General features: G+C 32.6%; 1 protein-coding gene across 1 annotated transcript in view; it reads left to right on the top strand.

Moving 5' to 3' along the window:
• LOC149072177 (protogenin-like) overlaps positions 1 to 18,590 on the top strand; it is a 79,028-nt gene extending 60,438 nt beyond the window's left edge. The window contains exons 15-22 of the mRNA XM_089247394.1: positions 970 to 1,138; positions 4,131 to 4,261; positions 5,924 to 6,094; positions 7,526 to 7,684; positions 7,880 to 7,982; positions 9,059 to 9,266; positions 15,379 to 15,492; positions 16,927 to 18,590. Coding sequence (XP_089103520.1) covers positions 970 to 1,138; positions 4,131 to 4,261; positions 5,924 to 6,094; positions 7,526 to 7,684; positions 7,880 to 7,982; positions 9,059 to 9,266; positions 15,379 to 15,492; positions 16,927 to 17,532 — 1,661 coding nt within the window. The 3' untranslated portion in view covers positions 17,533 to 18,590. The remainder of the gene's footprint in view (positions 1 to 969; positions 1,139 to 4,130; positions 4,262 to 5,923; positions 6,095 to 7,525; positions 7,685 to 7,879; positions 7,983 to 9,058; positions 9,267 to 15,378; positions 15,493 to 16,926) is intronic.
• The last annotated feature ends 935 nt before the right edge of the window (positions 18,591 to 19,525 follow it).

The raw sequence follows: 19,525 nt of genomic DNA, 5'->3' as shown, positions 1-19,525 counted from the left end.
CTAATCTTTGTCGCTAGTCAAATGCATTGATTTATTAAAGAATGTGCATCTAGACTATTTCTAGGGACATGAAACGGATCTGAAATAAATTGGTTGGGTCAAAGGTTATGGGTTTGTGAGATTTACCAGAAAGGAAGGTAACACAGCCAATGAAATAAAAGTTCATGATAAAAAGTAGCACAAAGGGTAAAGAAAATATTAAGATGGGCGAATGGAGAGTTTTGAAATAGTGCAAAAAGGCGGAGTTAAAATTATTATTAAAATATAAAATGATTTTAAAGAGATAAGAGGAGAGGAGAAAGAAAAGTTCTGAGAGTGGTGTGGAGTTGAAGGGAGAAACCGAGAGGAAGCAGAGGATGGAGCAACCAAATATGCTATTATGCAATGGAGTAAGTCATACCAACCTTCTGTCATGTTTGTAATTCAGGAAGTCCTGCATATCGCTATTAACCATAGGGTGCAAGTACATAGAATATTTTTAATTCTGTAATTGTGATAAATATCTAATAAATATTTTATAAACGTTAGATGTTTTGATCTATTTCTGAAGTTCAGTTATTTCAGATTAATTTAAATGATTAATGGCTGGGGTTATTATTAAGTGTTGTAGGTTGCTCTTTAAATCACACACCACACACACAGGCTACAGGTTAATCACTTAACACATGTAAACGAGCCTTAAGAAACAGCAGATTTGACATAGCTTGTGAAACAATTCAACCACATAAAATGATGTTGGAAATTGGGTAATGCTGAAGAATATAAGTGAAGTGGTATTTTTAATATGTTCAAAGAATTTTGGGGATAGAATATGCAAACAAAATTTAGAATATTTTTATGGTGTTTTTACACAATGCTATTCAACGTTCCATCTGTGTGGTTTTTTTTTTTAAATTTAAGCACGAAAAAATATTTGAAATGTTTATATAAATAATTTTATTATATGTTGCTAAATAATTATTTTATTAGTTGTAGAGCCACCTCATCAGCTTGAAGCAGAGCCCACTAGCTCGACCAGCATTCACTTAACTTGGAGAATGCCAGAAACAAGCCAAAATATTAGTTCTTACACAGTTCGTTATCACCCTGTTGTCGCAAGTGGACTAGTCAATGAATCTCTAATACATTTTATTCGAAGGTAAAATAAATTAATCACTTTTACATGGTGTATAGGAAAAAAGGTTAAAAAACACCTTGCTTTTACATAAATAGAATATATTATGTTAGTCTGTTTGGTGCCTCCAGTTATAAATTTTTCTTTCTCAGCATGTTTTTGACACTGAAATTTTAAAATACTTGTTTTATAGTATCTTCAATGTGTGCCTTGTTTATTGTTTTTTCCCAGTGTTTTTATCACTTGTAGAATTTTTATATCATACAGTGAAACCTTCATAGGTAGCCACTTCCATTCAACAGCCAGCCTTCTTTCATGGCCAGTTTTTCTTGGAACAAAAAAATGAGCTCTAAAGCCATAATAGGAAAACGCGAAAACCCACCACCTCTACAGGTAGTTTGCAGCCATCCTGTCTGGGCCACTTTTTTTTTGTAATTTGCTTGTTTGGTTCATATATAAGATCTGGTTTCTTGCCGAGAAACAATCCCAAAGTTCTCACAATAGATCGAGAGCTGAATAAACAGACATTTCTAATGATAGCAAACATGAATCTGGAAGTGATCTCTCATTTATATGTATATCTATCCCCTAAAAGACTATTCTAAACGATTGAGGGTCCCCAAAGCTTGTTCTTCTAGATATGTTAGAAAGGTTTGGTCCAAAAGTAGAAATGGTGAAAATAGTGAATCAAATTTTATGTTTTGGAATTAATAAATAATTAAAATTCTACCATATAATCTTGCTGAATTAAAGTTCCCATCAGAACTAGTTTGACACTTTTCAATGGGTTACTCAGCAGAAAGAATGATAACACCAGACCAGAATGGAATGTAGAGCCGATTCCTATCCGAAAGAAAGATAGGAAAGAAAAAGAATATGATGGAGAATAAAAAGAAAGAGAGAATGGTCAGAATCGGTAGTCAGGCTAAACAAAAATATGTCAGGGATTATTGCTACCACAACCAACACTTTTCACAATCAGACCCAGGACACAAGACAATCAGGATATTCAACCACATTCATCAAAAAAAAAAACACTTCTCAGTTCACAGATGGAAAAAAGAGGAGAAAAACACTGCATTATGGTCGCAGTGCAGAAACCTCACATACGAAATTTAACACAGTTGGAAAGTTCTTTCAATATATGTGATAAATACATGTTGACAATCAATTATAATTTCAGCTCAGAGTGCTCAATCAGAATAAGCACTTATATTTCAAGGAAGAAGTGTTTTCAGAAAACACTAATTTCAAGGGGTAACAATAGTACAAAATTTCACTTCAAAAATGTTGATCCCAATTGAATAATGTAAAATGATATGAAATTTGACATGAACAATATGAGTTCCATTCAGTAAGTGCTCATTTAATTAAAAATATATACAAAAGGAAAAAAAATCAACTATATTCAAAGGGTTCCAAAGAGTAATATGTAAATATGGATAACCCATAAAAATTGAAAAATATTACGAGTCAATGCAAAAGAAAACCAGGTGAGTTCAAAATATACAATATTCACAATTATTTACAAAAGGGAATAAAGCAAATTACAACAAATTCCGATCTAAATGAAAGATTTGTTGAGGCCACCTGTATTTCCTCAACACTTGAGTATCATAGTCCACAATTCTCTCTCTAAGATGTTGATATGCTGATTCTCTCATTCTTTCAAATTGATCTTTATTAATACTTTTGATATAATCAAATATATGAGGAATACCCAAATCATTTCTGGTATTGGTTCCTCTAATAAACCAAGGCGCTTTTGCAAATCTCCTGAGGATCTTGTTTTGCACTGTCTGAATGTTTTTAATATTCATTTTACATGAATGAGACCATGCAGGAGAAGCATAAAGTAACGTAGGTCTAAGAATTGTCTTGTACAAAATAATTTTTTTTTGAGCGATAGTTTGTCTTGTGGGAATGTAATTTTATTTAACATTCCCATTACTCCATTTGTTTTGTTTTTGATGAAATTAATATGAGGTGAAAAAGAAAGATTCTTATTGAGCAAACAACCTAGATATTTTACTTGACTTACAGATCTTAAAACTTGGTCGCCAATTAAAAGTGGTTGTCTGGGGAGTTTATGGTGACAAGTGAACCAGAGAAATTTACACTTGCCAAAACCAAAATTTAATTTAACTGCTGATTCGTCACACCAGTATTCGATAGAATCTATTGTTTCCTGAAGATTTTCTAGAACTTGTGTTTCATTTCTGCTACTGCATAGTACTGCACAGTCATCCACAAAAAGTGCAATTGTTCCATTTTGTGGTGCAGGAATATCAAGAGAAACAATTGCAGACCCAAAACACTGCCCTGGGGGACAGAACATTGATGGGCTTGACAATAGAGAGTTTATCCTGAATTTTAACCTGAAATGTTATGCCTATGAGATAATTGTAAAAAAATATTATGAAATGAGGTGGAAAATTGATCAATTAACTTTCATAGTAGAGTGGCATGATCACAGCGATCAAATGCTTTGGGGATGTCAAGAAAAGCTGAAGCCACAAAATCAAAGTTATTAAAAGCTTCTGTGATGAATTCAGTAACTCTAATAAGCTGTGTAACACATGAGTGTTCTGATCTGAATCCATGCTGCTCTGGTCTGATAATGTTATTTTCAGAATGATAACACATCTGATCAAATCAAAATGAGGATGAGAATTCGCTTGTGTGATCTTGTCATTTTCCTGATTGGTTGTTAGAGTGTTGATGTTTGAGTAGTAGTGGCTGAGAGCTGATACTATTTGGTGATTGGCTAGTTGGGTCATTTTTAACTTTCTGAAAATTGTTCTTTGAAATGCATTGGCGCTGAAAAAAAAAATAGTGTAGATTTAACATTATTAACTCTAGTGAATCTAAATCACTTAAATGTGAGCATTCTGGTGAACATTTATTTAAAATCATGTGAATTTTTTTGAGAAGGAAAATATTTGTGATAAATTTTTCTATTTGGTACTTCATGTTGACATGGAAAATTATTTTTTATTATTATTTTTTTTTCCAGTACAAACACAGAAGTTGAACTCACTGACCTTTCACCTTTCACTTTGTATGTGTTTTCTGTTCGATCACATGATATACGTAACCAACAAGGCCCATTCAGCCAGAAAGTTGAATGTCGCACAAAAGAGGATAGTAAGTTCTCTAAACTTCAATATTTATAATTTTGTTCAGTCATGTTCAAGAATATGTGTGAAAATCATAGAAATTTCTTCTTTAAACAGAGAAAACTAAATCTTGGAAAGGTTTTTGTTCCTTATAATCTTCAATTTTTTCACTTTTTTTCCAATTTTCTTGAAAGTATCTTTTTTTTTTACTTCAAGACATTCATTTATTGACTAAATTGTGTATTCATTTTTACCCTTTCTTAAAGAATATGCATAGTTATTAGAATATGCAGCGTATTTTTCTGAAAGGCATAAACTTATATAGACCCATAAACATTTTCTGTCTCCATAGTAACTAATGGAAATATAAGTTTTAATGCCCCATCCCCAATAATTTGGAGCCCTGCCAATATTTCTAATGACTTTACGCTTATGAATGTGTAACAGCAATTCAATAAAATGAGTAAGAGGCCTCAAATATTGCATCAGGAAAATTTTTTTTTTGGTTTATGTATAAAATAATTTACTGTATAAGTTTTTTTAATCCACTTTGTTATCTTTACTTTTACATATCTATCTTAGTTAGAAATGAATTACCTTTTGGGTTTGATAATACAATTGATTTAAAAAAATCAGCTCTCACTAATTTTTAACTCCTCGTACTTCTGACAGATAATATTTTACATTCTTTGGAATAATATCACTTATTCATTACCTGCAGTACTTAAAAACATTTCAGTTTTCTTATTCCAAAATTTTATAATACTTTACCAAAAAAACTTTTAGATACTCAAACATTCTCATCCTTCAAGAAAAAACTCAAAACTCACGTATTTCAAATCACAGATACAGTCGAATCCTGTTATAGTGAATGCTAAGAGACCGGAGGAATCACTTCATTAAAACGAAATTTCGTTATAAAGGAATACCAGGTTACCTAGCATTGTTCCTATGCAAACTTATTTGGGGGATTAGAAAAGTGTTCGTTAAAACGAGATTTTCGTTATAACGGTATTCGACTGTATTAAAAAATATTTTTAATTTCAACCTCATAACTTGCATCTCTGTGTGATTTAGCTGATATATTTGTACTTTTTTTTCTCCTCCTTCCAATTTCTAATTTATGTATTTTCATTACACATAACAAAAAAAAAGATTTTTTTTCAACATGCTCGTATACCTATAAATATGATTTTTCCCACGTCATTGACTATGTCTGAATTGTTTTACTTACCAGAGCACACATCCCCCTCTACAGTTGCACTGTAACCTCTTTTTTTTTTCTTTTTTAAAATTATATTTGTTATTTTCTGTTTTGTTATTTTTTATTTTCTTTTTATTTTGTTTATTCTCCTTTGTGTGTGTGTTTATCAATTGGTTTTTTTTCTCATCAACATTTGATTTACTAATAACAAGTCTTATACATATAATTTTGATTTCATTTAATTTTAATTAACAAGAAGTCTTATTTTACTTTGAAAACTTACTGTAATACATTGTAACTTTTTTTTGTGACAACCAATATGGGATCTTTGATCTTCTTGGTTGTTTTTCTTTACATGTTCATATTTTATACTGTACAAAGAAAGATAAATAAATTCTCTAATATGAAACAAATTATTTAAAGAAAAATTTATTTACATATTTTAGTAATACAGAAAATTAAGTTTTCTATTTTCTCTCTCTCCAGTACCTTCAGCCCCACGTTCAATCACCTGGACAAGAGTAGATGCAAACTCAGTAAGACTTAACTGGCTGACACCATTGCATCCAAATGGAATCATAATAGCTTATCATATTTTGTATACATCTCGAATTGATGAAGTGGATGTTGACAAGTGGATGAAGAAAATTGAAGCAGGCTAGTGTTTTTTTTTAAATTCTTTTTGAAAGTTCTAATTTCTAAAGTGTACCAAGTTCATGAGACTGCTTAGATGTTAAAGTTAATGGAAAATATTTTTCCTTCAACACTTTGTCTAAATCTCAATCCATGGGCTGCCACTATCATTGAGTGAAAAATGAGTGAATGAAACATTTATTTGTAAACTATAAAATTATTAAAAAAAAGAAATGCATTAAAAGAATGCAACCTTTATACAAGAGCTAAATTCAATGGGGAGGGGAGTTCGAAATGCAACAGTGTTTGTTCTTTTTGGGATAATCTTGATAAGACTTTTTTTTTCCTTTCTTAAATTCTAAACTAATGCTCTAAGTGTGAAACTTTTATCTACTTTTTATTTCCCTACATCTAAAAGATGCTTAGTGTGTTCTATCTTGTATAACTAATTTCATTCATTTCCCTCTCTATAATAATCGAAAACCAAATTAAATTCTAGAGAGTGGGTATGTGTGTGAGTCAGTCAAGTATACATATAGTGAACATGATATGAATACACAAAATATGTAACAAGAGATATTAATAAAAAATTATTTACAATGAAGGTATATGTGAACAATCAGTTGAAGCACGAGAGAATTACTATAGAAAATTTGATTGAGGTAAAAAATATCGGGAAAATTTCTGTTACACTTTTTACTTTATACAAAACATTCTGAGATGAAATGTAAGATGCAAATGGTGCTAGAGATGCCTCAAAACTGGTGAGTTTAAAATAAAGAAATAGTGCTACAGTGGAATCTCCATATCGGACACACTGTTAGCAAGTGTGTGTCACGTTTAAAAAGAGTGCTCATTCAGTTCATATTCAAAGTGCGAAACTAATTTGTGATTAGACTAATTGTGACTGTCTCCCGTAGGCTTGAAAATATTTTATATTTTAATTACCTTTCTACTGCTAACATACAAATCCACTGTATCTGTATTGAAAATTAAAATTCCGTTATCAACTCCAAATTATAATCACATTTTTCTTATCAAATCTGTATCTTCTCCCATGCACCCACATCCTGGATCGGGGCCCCTAGGATGGGATCTTTGGCGGGCCTCAAGCCAGACTTTTTACGGACCCTTCTATAGTGAATTTATAGCATGGAAATTATGGTAACTGTTCTGTGCCCCTGGACTGGAGCGCTTTCAGCCCCCCCCTTGTGGAGGCCAAGCTCCCTCCCCCAAATTTGTATATGTATATTGCTTTGTTGCCACTCGTTAAAAATCCAGCCGCCTAAACAGTGAAGATTGGTTGATTATTAAAAGGAATACAGATTAAGTTTTTTAAAATTAATATATCAGTTTGTATAAAACTAATCTGTACTATTTTAAAGTGAAAACATTTTTCTTACATTGTATTAGAACAATAAATTTGATGCTTTCATGTTTCATAACTTTTCTCAGGTACTGAGCTTAGTATAGTGATCACAGATATGACAAGCAACACTGTATATTATATGTGCATGAAAGCAGAAAATGAAGCTGGTATGAGTTCTTGCACACCAGTCATGGCAGTGAAACTTGCATTGAGACAGAGTAACTCACGGATGCCAAATAAAGAAGGTGCGAAAAATTCATCCCGTTGTATTTGTATTTTTTTAAAAATTTTATTCATACTCACATGAGAAGTAAAAAATTCAGTGAACCATATTGTTTTTACATCATTAGATATAAATCAAATTATAAACATATTTTAACTGCATGAGAAAGAATAGATTCTAAAGACACATTTTTTTGGTTTTTTTTTCTCTGTTTTAGTTCTTGATGAACAACAAGATCCTATGCTTGGAATAGTTGTTGGCATATCCATAGGCGGTAGCTGTATAGTGATATGTGCTGTAATTATAATATATCGAAACAGGTAATTTGGAAGCATTAAAAGTATAAAGCATCAGCATTACTTAATATATATGATAATTATATGTGCAAGATCTATTTTCTGTGTTTTATTTTGATGCTCAATTTTTTTCCGTGGCAATTTGTTTCCACGTTCATTTTCAGATCTGCTGAAAATGAATGTGGATGTAATAAATTTTATTTATGTCCTTCGAATATTTCACATTCTTCACCTGTGTAATTTTGATCGCTTAGTGAGATCCTTTATGGAGTAGCAAGAAAAGTAGCCTACCCTTTAATTTTACTTGCACTAGCAGAGTGACTTTGGTAGCAGCGAATAGCTGGTAAACTTGCCCAGTATAATTGAGTCTTAAGCAAAAAATATTTCAATGGAAATGATGGTTTTATCATTTGTCATCTGACCAATTAATTTCTCCTTTTTCTTTTTTTCTCTTTTTTTAGAAGAGAGAGAGTTTGAAACTAATAAAATATATTTTCCTGATTGAAATTTTTATGAATACATTGAAACTGACTTCACATCATGTTCTTAACTGTGTTAAAAACATGATTAAATTAACAACAAAAATCATTATTAAAATAATTACTAATTAGTTTTCAAAAATTGAAATGATTAGACTGAAAATTGGCATGACGTCCTATGCCAACATAGCCAGATGACTGGTTAAGGATCGCCATTGCATTATATGTAAATCGATCAGCATTGAAAAAGTTAAAATTGGCTCCAAATTTCTATTTCAGGTTACTAGTATTTTGCTACAATGCTGAGGTATATGAAATTAAAAACAGTATTTAAGGTAAATAATCCCAGTAAAAATCTAAGAACTTGATGTGTTTCTGCACTTATGGGTGCCATAGCCAAAAGTGAAAAGAAGAATAATGCATCTGTTAATCAGAAGCCTTTATGATGAAACATCTTTGAGATACCTGTGTTATGTCACATTTGCTTATGGTATAATCCATAAATTAAAGAAAATATTCAAACCATATCAAATAAAGAGATGGTTCAACAAAATGATGGTTTGATTGCATTAAATCTAGTTTCCTTATTTCTTTTCATGCTGTCTTTTAATATAATTTTAGATGCTGCCCGGTTGCACCTGTGCCGCCATCTACTCCTAGTGGAGGATATTCAGTATGCTGTTACATTCCACAAATGAATGGTCATGTAATGAGCAGTGGAACAAGTCAAAATAAAAGAATCCTGAGGTCAGATATTCAAGAATTGGATTGTTTTACACCAATGCTTGGCCATATTCCTAATGGAAGGACTGATCATCTGGACACCAAGGTGATTAAAATTTGAATTTTATTGCATAAGATTATACAGACCTTCATAAAATTGCTTTGTTCCTAAGCAATGCAGAAGAACTATTTTACTGACGTGTAATTTTTTCTAGTCCTTTCCCGCAAATATTTAAAGCAACAGACAGCAAAGAGCTGTTTTCATAAGCTTTATTACATTCATATTGGCTTAATCTATATATATACAGGGTGTTTCAAAAAGAATAATCCAATTTAAAAAAATCATAACTATTCAGCTTTTATTCCATTTTGATTGAATAATGTATAAGTAGAAAGAGGGAAATCTCGAGTTTCATGCAGTTGCCAACAGGTAGCGCTAATGCTCTTCCTTCAGCCAGCATTCAGTGTTTGTCAAGATGGCGACTGCACAACAGAAATCGTTTTGTGTTCTAAGCTTCGCGCAGTGTGAGTCTGTAACAACTGTTCATCTTGCTTTTCATCGACAATACCCTGGTGTTGAACTTCAACGCTCAGAGCATTGGGCGATGGTATAAACAATTCATAGACATGGGTTGTCTGTGTAAAGGGAAATCCTCTGGCCATCCCCGCGTGTCAGATGAAAATGTGGAGTACATCCGACAGTTTCACACGTAGTCTACAGAAATCTACTCTCAGTAGATTCAAACATGCTCACAAAAGTTTGAGACGAATTTGACTACTGTATAGACATATGTTGTGCATCCCAAGGTGGACATATTGAGCACCTTTAAAATTTGGTTTGTAAAAAAACTTTGATTAGCTATGTAATATAAAATTAATCTTAAGTGTCTATGTTTAATATTTTTCATAATATATGCATTTCAAATTGGTTGGTTCTTTGTAACATGGCTTTGTTGGTGCTCGCCTGACTTTTACTCTTATGTAATAATGGACAGGGCTGGATTAACCATTAAGCAAAATAAGCATGTGCTTAGGGCATCAAGAGAAAAGGGGCATCACAAAAAGTTATCAAATTGTATTTTTTTTGTTAATGTACAATTTTTCCCCAGCATCAACCATTCGGAAGAAAATCCTCACAAGATCATATTGGAAATTAAAATGTCTTGGAAATTCCTCTTTGACACAAGATGAGAGGCATATGCTATGACCGCAGCAACAAAATTGAAATCTCAAATTCAGAGCAAATAATATTGCAAACAAGAGTTCACATTAAAGCAGAGTTGTTGAAAGATGTCACAAAAATTCCATAAAGTAAGGCCAGAGTATTTATATCACCATCATAGACTCCAGAGGCTTACGCAGGCCCATTCCCCCCCCCCAAAAAAATGATTGAAAAATTTAAAATATTTTTGTACAAAAAATTTGAATATCAGAAGAAAATACCTTTGTGTGTTATTAAATCAATTTCTGTTTATTTGAAGGTTAATTACTCAAAATTCCTCTGGAAATATTCCTTGTGATCTCTCGAAAGGTCAATCCTGAGAGGCACAAAGTGATTTTTGCAAGACCCCTGTAGCTAAAAAATACCTATCTTTTAATTTGCAACTTATTCTTGAAAATTGTACCCAGATATAATTGGCACGAGTAATGTGTCTCTGTATACCTAAGGCCTTGAGGCATGCTTGGTTGATCATATGCGTTGAGAAGGCATCGAGTAAGCTAAGTTTTAGCACAGTGTTTCCCAAAGTGGGCAATGGAATTGTTCAGGGGGGAGATAGAAGCAATGGGTATAACATAGAATCCTATGGGTTCGATTGAGTTGGGGGGGGGGGAAGGCGATGAGACTGAAAATTTTCTGAAGAAGGGGTGATGGTATAATAAGTTTGGAAATCTATGTTTTAATAGAATAAGTACAAACTTATATATATATATAGCAAGTGCCGATCTTTATGGATAATAAGATTGTGTGTTATTTGATCCACTATGGAAGCAAAAGAGAAATGCTACCAGATCTAGATTGCAAACGAACTCAAAAATGTATAGGAAGAAAAAGGTACTTAATGATGGTGATTAACCAAAAATAAGGTACCTGTAGATAATATTATGGCTATGCCAGTTCAGTGGTTCCTTCTGAAGCTGGTTCGGGAAATTCTATAATGCAGTCAATTCGAGAAAATATCTTGGAATGCTTTTAAAAGACTAGAACATAGTTTCCAAACTTTTCATTTCATTGTTCCCTTCTTCAGAAATTTTTTCTCTCATCGCCCTCTAAATCAAGTGAACTCATAGGATCCTATGTTAAATCCATAGCTTCTATTGCCTCCCTGGACCATTCCATCACCCACTTTGGGAAACACTGGACAGAAACAAAAGATAAAAATCAGAGGTCTGTCGTTTTCGAAAACATGAAATGAAAATTTAGGACCTTTTAAATAAATGAACTGTGTGCTTAGAAATATTCTGCTTTAGATATATGTATTATTTACTTCTTTAATATAAAATTTCATCCAACGTGTTTTTTTAGGTGATTTGTTGTTGATTGACGTCTTTTAAATCATTTGACGATACTGGGTGCATTCGCAAAAGTTGCAAAACTTTTCGAAAACGAAACTATTTAAACGTTCATATTTCAAGAAGTATTCAGTGTATATCAGTGATTTTCATGTTCTGGGTAGATCTAATTAAAGCAAATCCAATGAGATACCCCTCTGGTTTTAATACCTCTTCTCTGGTCTGGACGCCAGGCTCGCAGTCCACTTTCCTAACGAAATTGTTTTATGCTATATCTCGAAAGGTACAAAATGCATATAGATAACATTGGTATCGTCTGTTAGTTATTTCAGACAAAAAAATCTGATCATACCAATTTAATTATGTCATTACTTACCATGCGATTCAAATCACAAGGAATGTATTCGCATCAAAACCTCCAAATTGGCTACCCTAATTTTTTTTCAATTGAAAGATTCGATAATGTGGGGGGGGGGCCACTGAATTACTTAAGTGCTTAAGGCCTCGAGCGCCTTAATCCGGGTCTGGGTGCATATGTTTTATTATTGAGTTGTGTTAAATGTATCTTATGCTATATGTTTATGTTTATAACAAGTAGCTTCTGTTGACTAAAAACAAACTTTTGTTACTTATGGACTGTTTTGGTGCAGATGTATCACAAACTGTTTCAAGAAGAAAAGAAACTAGTTTCTGAAGTTGCCGTCTGGAACCCCGATGTCGAGGGGGGCGCATGTGCATTACTCCTCATTTGCATGCTTACTGATTTGGGATTGCATGCTTAGTGCTTCAAATCGGTCTTCAGTCTCAAGTAACGATAAACTTGCAAGTCAACTGAACAACTCTGAGAGACATACGTTGCATCTCTTTGAAACACCCTTTATAATGACATGTCCTGATTCATTGATTCACGATCGCCAAGCGGAAACCACTGAAGTTATGAAATTTGGTCAGTAGTTTCATTTCATGACAAAGACTTGGTAAGGGGTTTTTCCAAAGTTCGGCTCTTAAAGTGGTCATGAGGGGGCTCAAAGGTTATATGGGACAATCATCACTGAGCTGAAATCACAGAAGCTATAAATATGAAATTTGGTCAGTAGTTTTATTTTGTGATGTGAAAACTCACTAACTATGGATTTTTCAAAATTCATACTGTAAGGGGGGACATGGGGGGGGGTTCAAAAGTTATATGGGGCAATCATTGCTGAGCAAACTGCTGGAAGCTATAAATATGAAATTCGTCAGTATTATCTTTTATAATATAGTGACTCGCTAAGACAGGATTTCTGGAAATGCAACGGCGGGGGGGGGGGGGTGGTCATGAGGGATTCAAATGTTATTGGAAGGAATCATCGCCAAGCAATTTTCAGATTACCAAATCCATGCAAGCGAAGCTGAATGTAACAGCTTGTAAATTATATATTTTTGATTAAAATTTTAATTAAAATCTTATGTGTTTGAATATGTCCATGAAAACATTTGTCAATCATTGTTTGTTTTTCTTTGATATGATTTTAGATGTTAAATGTTTTGTGTTGAAATCATTTTTGTGTAAATATGTGTGCAACATGTAAGAGACCAGTCTCTGGAACATTTTTTTTTGACCCATTGCAAAAGCGCTGTTTCCAGATCAATACACGCTTCTTCCCTGAATCTCTCCTTGCAGATTTTTAGTTCACCATCTGAAGATTTTTGCTTTAGTTCTTCAAACTCGTGTATATTTAAGGAAATTTTCATGTAATTTCTCACCACATATTTGTGCTACTTCGAGGAATAACAAATTTCTTTGATTCCTCATTCTTTTCCTATTTTTCACTTTCAACCAACTGTATAGCATCAGTTTTGAAGGAAGCGGTAGATAGATAGTTTTGCACTTGACATTCTCAAAAATGAACTCGCACATGATCACATCACTGCAACCGACATTATAATTTTGATAAAGATCGGAAAATGTCTATTGAAGGTGTTTTGGGGGGTTAGATTCTTGGGTATGAATAACCTCAGTCATTTCTTCTTAATATGGTTTTCCGCAAGCAAAATTGGATTTAACAAAAAAAAAAAAAAATATATGAACCAAAGGATTTTACAGTACTCACAAATTCCCTACTAGAAAGTTTTTCAGGGAAAGAAAGGGACATTATCAGTTGTACCTACAGATTGTAGAGACATAAATTTACAGATGTGAGACGATTTAAATAAGATTACAATGAAATTTTTGAAAAGTGGTTTGAAATTTGTTATAGCATACTTCGCTGAAATTGATGTTTGTTATAAGCAATCAAAATACGTAAGTGATACAACTTTCACTGTACATGGAAAAACTTCAACTTTGTTATGTGTAAAAATTCATAACATCTGTGTTTGTTATAAGTGAGTCTGTATATTCTTTGTAGAGCTTTTCTAGAGGTCCTTACTCCTATTTCTTAAGATCACATATTTTTTCTACTAATGATTTTGACTCTTCAAATTTCCTTTTACTGTTTTTTCAACATGGCCTTGACTTACAGGGAGAAACCATTCAAAGGCATGTGAGTTTTCTGTCAAAAATTCATCTTCATCTTTGCTTGGTATCCAGTTTATCATACTATGTATGACCTTGACTTGTTTTTATATTAAAATTGCTTTATGATCTGTAGCAAGATTCTTATCAAAATCATTTTTTATGCTGACTTGTATTTACTAACAGTGTACATACTAAAAAACTCACATACTAAAAATTGTGCACCAGCCAAATTTTTAGGGAAATCAGAGCATTTTTTATTTTTTGGAAAAATGTTGAAGCATTAATTTTTTCTGACTGTTGGACTTTGGTGACCCCTTTCCATGTTGGTGGACATACCAACGTAAAACTGTTTTACTGTCATGAATAAAAAAATAATTGTATTGTCCTCAGACTCAAATGGGAGTAATCACACATAGAAAACTAGGTGTGAATTCAATTTTTTTTTAGTTTACATCGTGACCTGGAATTTTTCAAGCCTTGATGTATAGGATGTTAAAATAATAAAACATTTTAGAAATGCCTCAGTGTAAAAAAGGTGCCTCAAGCTCTTTCATGCTTCAGCTTTGGACATACAGTACAACTTCAGATTTAGAGTAACTTGGTTTATGAGAGCTCTGTAAGATGAGCAAAAAATATTTACTCAATTAACAAGCAATGTCTTGCAATATGAGCAAAATTTTTGACAGATTTTGACTTGATCAACCAGAGATTTCCTGCAATATGAGTATTTATTTATTGGAATTCAATACAAGTAGGTGTACCAAAGCCTCATAGATGAGGACTGGTTTATAAGAGATTTTGTATATTTTAGCATTGTCTGTCGAGCATCACATGATCACAACTGTCTTAATGAGTTCAATTGCTGGACTCTTAGGGACTGCTTTTATCATTTTAATAGAAGGCCAAATAAAAAAAATATTTAATTTTTTTTTCTTATGTGTATTAATGAGAACCCCTTCAATAGTTCACAGGGTCCTTAGCTCTATCGTTTTAGGGCAAGTCTTGATTTCCATTATTTGATCAATTATTTTCCTGCTATAAGAAATGTGAATATGTGTTGAATATTTATAACTAAGAAATGAATTTTCACTTTTGGGAAAATAAATTTTTTTTATAGAAAATTTTTCACATTGCTCTATCATTTTAGACACACCTTGTTTCAGAAATATGAAATGTTTCTTAACTGAATATTTTTATTCCCATTCAGGGTGGCTATCCTACTCCTGTCGGTAATGGTGGTGTCAATAGTTATCCATATTTTGGAATGAACAAAAGCCCTTCTTATGATGCCCATCACTCAAGTTTAGAAAACATCACTGAGGTAAATTATTTTATGTGACAATACATGGATAAGCCAATATGATAAAAAAATATATAAGGGATGATTAAATGAAACCTTTTCAAATGGATTTATCAAGATCAACAAAAATTTATACCCAAATAGTGTGACAGAATTCTGTGGTGTTTGGTCAGACCATGATAACCCCAAAATCTCAGTTTTGAGATATAAGCATTTTCATTGTCATTTAAAAATTAATAAAGCATACACACAAATACAAATGAAAATATCATACATCAGCATGTTATTTGGCTGTACTCATGTGTTTGTACATTTATCTCACTCCTAATTAGTTATAATTAACAATACTTACTTTTAGATCAGAAAGTCATTTTTTAGAGATATGTTCTGACCAAATACTCTACAGAATTAAGAAAAACAATATACATAAGGAATGCACCAGAATGCATTTCTGTTTATTAAAACAAGTCTGTAGATATTCAGATAGGCATTTCATCACTTATAATGACAGCAGATACTGTCCGTGAAGAACTTTGTTTGGTTTCTGAACCATGTGGCTATACTACTGCCTTGATTTGTGCATCAAAGTGGAATCATTGTTTCTATGGAGTTGTTTTAAAGGTCCAAACAAATCAAATTCATATGGTAGCAGATAAGAGCAATAAGATGTGCGTGAATGCCCCACCTTTTTCATGCTAAAGCATCAGTCAGCACAATTTTTGCTAAATTCAAATGGCCATTGTTGTGCAACAAAACATTTCCACCTGATCCATCACTTTTGTTCTTGATAGAAATATTTGTCACTATACACCACCTACATTCCATTCTACAATGTACAGTAGTCTTGCTCGGCATGCATCAGACTAGGGTGTGCCGGATTACTGGAAGTTAATTGAAAACAGCCCATTTAAATAATGTGAACTCTCTCTCTCTCTGCACACAGGCATGCAGTGACATGTTTTCCTCTCAAATGCTCAAAGAAACCCAGCCTAGAAACACCAGATTACTGAGCGGCCCGTACTAGCGCATGGTCGGATTGTCGAGCATCTACTGCATATCCACTTTCAGACATCCCTCTTCTGTTAGAAATTTCATTGCTTCCCTGATTGACCTTGGGCAAATTCAAAGTAATACTTGCCATGCTCTCTGTAGTCTACAGAACAACAATGCAAGCAGAGTGAACCTATCTGAACCAGCTTGTTTATTGGTCTGTGCTTATTACATAATGTGCTTTCATTACCCTCACCTTATACCAGTCCAATCAACACAGCATGAATGAGTTTCATTTGATCACCCCTTATAAAAGATATTTAAACCCTTATAGAATGTATTTATAAAAATAAAATGTTTGTTTCTTTTCTGTGTGTGTGTGCATGTCTAAAAAGATTCCAAATATTACTATAAGTATCTTTCATCTTTGTAACATATGATGATATATTTATTGTATATACATAGGCTTCTGATCCTGTAGAAGCCCCCGTCTTCCTTCCTCGAGTGAAGTACAAGACTAGATCCAATAGCACTGAAATAGTTTGGTGTGGTAAAGATTGTGATTTTGCTGCCTCAACAGTTTTATTGACTGAAAAGAAAAATAACTCGCGGAGAGATGACTCGCAGACTGAAAGTAACCCTGAGATAAGCATTAACAATAGGGTGAATACTCATAATTTAAGTGAAAGTGCCAGAATTAAGAAAAGTTCCTGCAATACCAAATCAAGTGATACTTGTTTTCCAAACTCAACTTCAACATCTTTCATCAAGGACACAGTGCCACAAACACCTATGTCTTCATCTTCATCTACAGTGAAACTTACTTCAGTCCCTCCAGACAGCAACCCATCATCAAATGATCTTTGCACAGAAAATGAAAAAAACTATGTGTCATCAATTCCTTCTACAGTCTCTCAGGAATCATCATCTATGCACAGAGAAGAGAAGAGTTCATCAAGCAATGATCATGACTACTCACTACTTCCATATTCAGTCAATGCATTTCTTTCACCACTTGTAACTCCTCGATTTTCTCAGTTGATCTCTGCACATTCATCTGATCAAACATGAAATTAGTCAATGGTAAACCACAATATTTATGTGCTTTTAATCTTGTGGTGCTCGACAAAATAGAGACACTTTTGTGTGTTTGCTTAACATGTGTACTGTGTGAAATGTATTTTTTCTTTTCATTTTCAATCAATGCGGGTATTTTTTAAAATTCTCCTTTTTCCAAAGTAGACTTTATTTTTTAGTATTAATATTGGAAACAACTGCATTGCATGCATTAAAGTCTTTAATGTAATATAGATGTGCGTGTTGTATTTTGTAAGCATATGTTTGTAGTTAGAAAACAGCTTTGTAAGCTGGAGAAATCAGATTTTATGTTGCTGATATCAGTGTTGCTTCATTGAAAGCTTGCTGAAGGTCTTGTGTCATCCTTGCACGGTAAAAAAAATTGTTTAATAATTTGTCACTGAGCAGCTGTTTTTTTCCTTTCTTTTTTTGCTGATAGTTTCAAATGGCATTCATTACATTCCATTGGAGAAAAAATGTCTGCTATTACAGTTTAATTATGTTCTCATATTTGTTGTTATGTCTACTTGAAATATGAAAGCCAAAACATGCTCATTTTTTTTGTCTCGTTCAAACTTTTTGAAATCTCTTTTTAGTCCACATATTCATGTACATATTGACAAAGGAATTGCACTGTTTGTCCATTAACATTGTACCAATGTGTGAATTTGTGCAATTTTATTTAATTTTGTAATTGTGTATAAATTTCAGTGCAATAGCTGTTTTGATGACTGCACAGAGTAATTGTATTTCTTATATTTTTTATATTTTATGTCTAGAGTATATTGTATTTCATTTTGTGTTCCAAATATATAATAAGCATCTCCTAGTGTGACTTGAGGATTTTTTCGGGGGGGGGGGGGGAACAGTAAAATTTTTGTGTTTAAACTGTTATATACATTTTTTTTTGTATGTGTTTTATACAGTTTAAAATCCAATTCTGTTGCAAGTCCTTAGTTTTGAAAAGTCAGCATGAGAGAGAGAATCATTATGATGAGATGACTTTGTACTGACCAAAAATAAAAAAAATTATCAAGGTAAAAAACATCAGCAAAGAAAAAAATTCACTTTTGAAAGGCTCTGTGAGGGAAGCAAGTATAAATGATGGGAAGGGTGTCTTCTAAAATTCCATGATACTTACTTTGGTTCTTCTAGTGACATAGTCAACACATATAATGCCCCCATAGTTACACTTTATTTGTGGGGAACAAATAAATTTTTCCTTGATAATTTAGTTTTCCTTAAATTAACTTTTATGATGAAAACACGAAGTTAATTTGATATAGATTTATTCTTTCCAATGACGCAGAAAGTACTTACTACCAATTAGCAATAGGCTGAACAAAGGACTTCTGCTCAGAACAACATTTTATAGTTAATTTCATAGATTTCTATTTTTTTGTTCTTTTTTTCCTCATTTTCTGTTCCAGACAAAATCTTCACGTAAGAGAATGTAATTTTTCAAAAGGCTCTGGTAAACATCAAGTGGCAAAATAAATTTCCAGTATAGGTTGTGTTCTGAATGCATTTATCAAAATAAATTTTGCTTTAAATGCATTGAAAAGGGTTATACATATTTTTATTCATATATTGTTCAAGAAATATGATGTTTTTAGTTCAGTAGTGATTCGAAAATAACCTTCTGTAACTATTTTAATCATTGTGCTTATCAATTTAAAAAAAAATTATATTTTAAATTCGTGTACACAGGAGGGGTGTATATAAAGTAACTTGTATATTGGTTGTAATGAAAGGTCAAGTTTTTCTGTCATAGGTTTTCATTGTGTAACTGACTGAGCATATCAACCTCATTTTCACATTTTTATAAATTCTGTTTAAGTCATACGTACAGCATAAATATTTAGAGAAGGAAATTTTATATGGTAATGTTATCAGTTTGTTGTAGTACTTTTATAATTTTAAGTAACACTGATTCTGTGTTCCTGTTCAAGGATAATGAATGAGAATATAACTGAACTCTGCATAT

The sequence above is a fragment of the Pholcus phalangioides genome, unplaced genomic scaffold (genome assembly GCF_987345545.1).
Source record: "Pholcus phalangioides strain wild (caught in Gottingen) unplaced genomic scaffold, Ppha-v1.0 ptg000017l_1, whole genome shotgun sequence".
NCBI lineage: Eukaryota > Metazoa > Arthropoda > Arachnida > Araneae > Pholcidae > Pholcus > Pholcus phalangioides.
This window is presented reverse-complemented; position numbering and strand designations above follow the sequence as displayed.